Raw genomic sequence first — 6,000 nt, 5'->3', positions numbered from 1 at the left:
TCATACTACTGCCGCTCAGGTCTACGAGTACAGAGAACTGAAAGCAATGTCATTCGTTGCCAACAGGACGAAAAATTCCACTAGTTCCTAGCCTTTTAGGGTAATAATTTTCTCGATCGCATACATCATTACTCTCGGTTGCCTGCACATAGCATGCTTTAGGGGAGAAAATGTTACACAATACGCAAAGGAGGGCCATAAGTCCGTGTGGATGCGTATATTATATATATATATATATATATATATATATATATATATATATATATATATATATATATATATATATATATATATATATATATATATATATATTATATATATATACACACACACACACATATGGCACGACAGGGAGTCGTTGCTCTGACGGCTCAATTTTGTGTGAAATATGTGTATCGGCAGCGTGGAATTTCAAAATGAAAACGGCCGCCCGAGTGGCCCTCCGAGGGACACTCCGACGGAGAGCGCCCAGCCGGAGAGAAGGCAATTTTTCCATTTCGGTGGCAACGACGCCCTCTCAGTGAGCTTCCACGCTATATACTTTGAAACGTCATGTTTCCATTAAAAACCAAGTGGGGAAATACAAAAAAGAAAAAAAAGCTTCTCGTAACTCGCGGGCGCTGAAGATTGATTCCGGTTGTTTGTCCAACCGCTACTGGCGTCCTCATAAGAAAGTTAGAAGCGGACCTTCGAGGCTGTATATATAGAGAGACTATAAAGCGACTTCGGAAAGTCGCCACGTGAACATCAAGCGGTGTTGTCAGTTCCCATGCGGCGTCTCTTGCAGTGCCTACTGCCTACAAATAAATAAGAAAAAAAAGCGCCAAGAAAGACGCCAAATTGAAGACTCAATGGCCGCCGTCTCCTCTCGTTTATTAACTCCTCCTTTCATTCATAAAGCTTTAAATGATACAATAGGCTGTACTAATTTACTAATTGGTCTATTCATTAAATTCCTTCGTTCTTCTTGCGCGTCAATCCTTTCCCCTTCACGTTCACTGGTTCATTCCTACACGTATTAACTCTATGTACTTGCTCGTTTGTTGATTTTCCAATGCTCCAAAGAAGACTCCACTCCCTCACTCACTCAAAAAATCAATCAATAAATCAATCAATCAATCACTCACTCGCTCGCTCGCTCACAAACTCCTTCACCAACCCACCCACACACCCACCTACTCATTTTCGCATTCCTCCAGGAGACATGTATATATATATTTGCTAAGTGCGCCCGATGCGAAACACACCACCCTCATGCGCCCATTGTTGCCCACAGAGCCCTGTGCTGTCCGGCGGGATGTGCCGTGTGCATACCCCCACCCCGTATCACGCCATTGTTAGCCTCTACTGTTCGGCGAGCCTATCCCTCATCAATCACCGCTGTCAGCGACGGCGATGCCTTTGTTAAGCATATATCGCGATGAATTTGGTTGACGGAAATTAATGGTTGCGCACTGCGCTTCCGACATGCTGAAGTGCCGCACGTACGGCACTCACGCCCTAATGAGCCGATGAGAGTGCCACGGATTTGCTCCGACAACCAACGCGCTCTCGTGGTTCATACCTTGTGCAGTGCCGCAGGTATATACGCATCAGGCAACCGGAACCACCCACTTGCGGAAGTCAGCTTCGTATGAGGTTGCTTTTATTACTGCAACAGTTAATATCAATGTTAAGGCATCTGCCGGATTCTTTCCACGTCATTGATTTATTGAAACTTTCACGGTACGTTCTTCTGGGTTTCCTGCTCCTTTGTACCGAAATTCCTAGCGCTGCAATGTTTTGTTCCAAATCAAATTAATTTTAAATATTCATAATTCGTACCATCAACCGGGGAAATTTTTACGAGCAACCATGGGCTCGTGACGCAAATGGATGCACAACCGTGTATATTCACCCTACGTTAGCTGCAGCACAAAATATTACGCATGCTTTAGGTCATTTTAGACAAATAATAACCACTGCAGGCGTCACCAAAATTTCCAGTTTACCTAATTAACACGTGCACGATTGTTTCCGCAGCCGTACCTGTGACGTCATAGGTAGGCCGAAACTATACTTTCGGTTTCATCGTTATTGGTCTTTTAAAACACTACTTCTTTAATAAAAAACAGTTTTTGTAGCGGGGAGGATTGTTTAAGAATTGTGAGGGGATTACGAGATAAACATGTTCAAAAAATCGCCGGAGTTGCCCTTCTCCAGAGCATGACCACGCAAAGCTACTGCGGACATATTTTGTGCCTCGGCTGCCACGCGGCTCAAGTCCTAGGGCAGCCACCACGTGCCCAGAATACGCGTGCGATAAGCCTGGACCGCCTTTGTAACAGCCGTTACGGACAACAGATTCCGAAGGTAGTGGGAATGACAGGTATGCACACCCCCGCAGGATATATATGCACAAACGCTGACCAACGACTCCGCTTTACCGGCGCAGCTGAGTTCACGTGCTCACAAATGAGAATGTTTTTTGACGCGCAGATTCGGCCAGCGGTTTCAAAGCCTCTATGCAGATTGCTTTCGTTCTGTGAAATGACTGCTTGACACCATTTCCTTTTGTGGATCACTTTATGGGGTGAAGTCAACTCTGAAGGCGTGTACTCGCAGGACAACTGCCGTTATCCACGACGACTACAAGGACGCAGTTCGCTCTGACTTGAGCTCCTTAATATTGCCTGGAGGGAAAGCAGGCGGGGCTGAAGCGCGGGAATGCCAGGAGGTTCCATTACTGGCGTGGATATTGTTGGCAGGCACAAAACGTGGACAGAGCCGTCGAAGAAAGGCTGCGCGATTTTCGACGCCAGCCTAATAGGTGCTTTAAATTTGTTGAAGTGACAAAAACTCACCAAATAGAGATCCTAATCTGCGTACAGAGAAGATAATCGCGGAGCACCTGCAGATACAGTCCACGTAATTGGCCCCACACTAGCCAGGCCAAATAAAAAACCGCGTCTTAACGGCATTCCCTTGGTGGATGTTTTAGAAGCTCGCACAGACGATGGCGCCAGCTTTCCCTCTATACAGACAGTGCAAGGAGAGAGGAAGAGTACATCACCTCTCTCGGATGACGTTGTAGGAGCGGTTGGACTTGCAGTCGACGCTCCAGTCGAGCGTGCCGTGCTCGTTGCAGATGGAGATGGAGAAGCGGCCGTAGTTCGCCCGGATAAGCGAGATCAACTGGCCCTCCGGACACGAGAAGCCCAGCTGGCTGCCCTCGCAGGCGTACGCCGTCTTGTACAGGGGGCCGCCGCCTGCACACATAGCAACAAACACCAAGGGTCAGGACGCGAGAAACGCAAAGTAGGAGCAGTGACCTGCCGATGTTCACATTAGAACAACACTATGACATGGTAGATATAGAAAGAGACAAACGTTAACGTCGGGGGAGGGGGGGGGGGGGGGTTATACTGGCAATACTCGGTCGGCAACACGGCCCTTGGGAGAAAGAGATAGAGAGAGAGACAGGCACAGCAAAAAGGAATTAAAGCTTGGTTCATGAAGTACGGCCAGACTCCAGCGGAGTCGAGGCCGCTGAGCCGCCCCCGCTCGAGTCCGGCCGTGCAGGAAGTTACATAGTATGGTACCTGCATACCGCCCTGTGGTTAACATGAACAGAGAGTCTACATAGCCCAACGAATTCGTAAAGCCATCAAACAATAAACAAGCTTCACATTGTTACATTATACAACATGTTTTCAGCTTACTTGGTGTGGTTTGGTACTGGTAACCAAGCAATCAGTTCAGTACAACGTTAAGCCGTCTTCGCTTCTCTACGTCCGGGTCACATTGTTCATATCATGCCCGCTAAACGCAGCCATCCAAAAAGATAGACACGTATGTGTGAGAGATATCATATAGGGCACATTAAACAGAATGCAGCATTGGTCGTCACATCGCAAAGTGTGCTCACAAAATCGTGAGTATGGAATAAAAGTGCCCTACGTATAAAGTTGGCATTCGTAGTGTTTCTCTACATTTATTGCGTGTCCTATAGTCCTCCGCAGCATCCACAGACAGTTAAACACGAACTCTGGATATGAGAAAAACACCTTAGAAAAGCACGGAAGCAAAGCAACGTAGTTTTTTTTTTTTTTTTTTTTTTTCTCCCAAGATGAGGACAGCGGGTGGCCAAAGTGCGAGCAGCGCTTATTGCGCCAGTTGTCTCGTTATCCTCTGCTGCAACGGTCGCACAGAAAGTGACGCAGTCAACGGAGCAGCGAATAGCCATACCTAAGACGTTCTACGTGAGAACCACAAAACGGCGGCTGTGTTTCCAAAAGGAAACCATTCGATGCACGCCACATTGGTTAATTCTTATTAATAAATAACTCATGCGAGGGACCCAAATGACGCCGGTCACACACTATTCCCCTCGAACAAAAACATAACAAATTCACAACCACAAAAGAAATATACCATGGCGCAACCAGGCCTTCTCTACGTATTCCTTCGGCCTTTCCGGAAGTTCCAGCTGGTGCTTCAAGAAAACTAGCAAGATATGTATCTGTGCACTACGCGAGGTATTTGGTTTTGCGGCTAAGTGCATAACCTTGTCAGGCGCCGGCCTACCGAAGTGGGAACATATCCATGCGCCATCAACGGCTTTGCTCGTAGGTATACTATCTCTAAGCCATATTATATATATATATATATATATATATATATATGGCGTGGAGAGGTATAGCCATAATGTGTTAGACTGTATAGTGCCTAACGTGCGCATGGCAACGCAGCCATTCGAGATTATAATAACCGTAAGCCCGCATTAGTATTTCTGACACACGACTTCAAAATGAGTGAAGAATGTCACTCCCCTCAGCGCTGTGCCACCTGCTTGGAATGTACGCCACCTCACGTACCAGTTGCGAGAACACGAAATTTCGCCGACGAGGTGCGAGCCGGAGGCTGAAAACATTCGCGAAGCCAGACTTTACACGAGTTTGCTTTCACTGGGACTCACCGACGACACGCGAAAAGGGACGCAGGAACGCGAACTTTTCCTCCACAAAGCGAAGCTCCGCCCAGGGTAAACAGCGAATGCATCTGTAGGGGTTTGCATATACGGAGAGCCGCGAATCGCTGCTGAAATGCTGCCCGACGGAACACTGTCATAGGTGTCTCTTCCCGGAAACAACGCCGCACTGCTTTCTATTCGACTGCAAAAGAGAAAGCTTTATTGTCGGGAGTAGTCTTACTGGGTCTTAGTGGAAGAGCCAAGTGGCCTAGTTTTTCTAATTGGCAAAGCTGAAACGCAGTGACCATGCACGCACAGTACGCATGACGTAATAGGACGAACAGTGAGCGAAAAAAGCAGCCTCAAAACCAAACTTGGTATGCACGTCCAGTGAGAAGAAGAACCTCTTCACCGCCAAGCCATGGAGTTTCTTGGCGTTGCTTTTATCGTCATTCTTTCCCTGTGGGCTCCTGTGCACTCACCGCCACACACTGTAGGTTCCCCGATACACAAACATAACTATGGCCTGTGTGACAACGGCGCGGAAGGGATTGAAGGGGATCGAGAATTGCACGGGGAGCCGGGAGGATGCCGGGGCGCCGGCAGGTGCCTGGGAGAGATAACAAAAGACAGCCCCTGGCACCACCGAGCCCGAATGCGGCGCAATTCCAGGCCAGCCTAGCTCACATAACCGCCACTCGATTATACCCCGGCGTCCCGATTCCCCCGACCGACGCCAGCCGCTCCGCGCGGGCAATCATCCGAAGGGGTTGCAGCGCATGGCATCGGCGAAGACTGTATGCCTGCCTCCGCTGGGGATGCTAGCTACAGACGGCGAGCGGTGGCCAGCGATAAAGCGTCCGTGGGTCGTACACTCTTCAGGCTGCGGTCTCTGTCTGGTTTCATCTTCGCGAAATTCGTTTCTGGCCGGCTCACCGCCTCATTGGCAAGATGCTACCACGGTCATCCCGGCACCTCCTCCCTAACAGGTCCGGTGGGATACACGGGACCATATATTTGTTCATATAAAGGCGTCAAAGCCGGCTTCA

At 48.4% G+C, this 6,000-nt stretch overlaps 1 protein-coding gene across 1 annotated transcript in view; it reads right to left on the bottom strand.

The window, feature by feature from the left end:
• Window positions 1-6,000, bottom strand: part of LOC146180816 (latrophilin Cirl-like) — a 301,055-nt gene that overhangs the window by 91,957 nt on the left and 203,098 nt on the right. The window contains exon 4 of the mRNA XM_084576153.1: window positions 3,053-3,248. Coding sequence (XP_084432279.1) covers window positions 3,053-3,248 — 196 coding nt within the window. The remainder of the gene's footprint in view (window positions 1-3,052; window positions 3,249-6,000) is intronic.

This window comes from Amblyomma maculatum, chromosome 8 (genome assembly GCF_055883805.1).
Source record: "Amblyomma maculatum isolate TAMU_Amacu chromosome 8, ASM5588380v1, whole genome shotgun sequence".
Taxonomy (NCBI): Eukaryota; Metazoa; Arthropoda; class Arachnida; order Ixodida; family Ixodidae; genus Amblyomma; species Amblyomma maculatum.
This window is presented reverse-complemented; position numbering and strand designations above follow the sequence as displayed.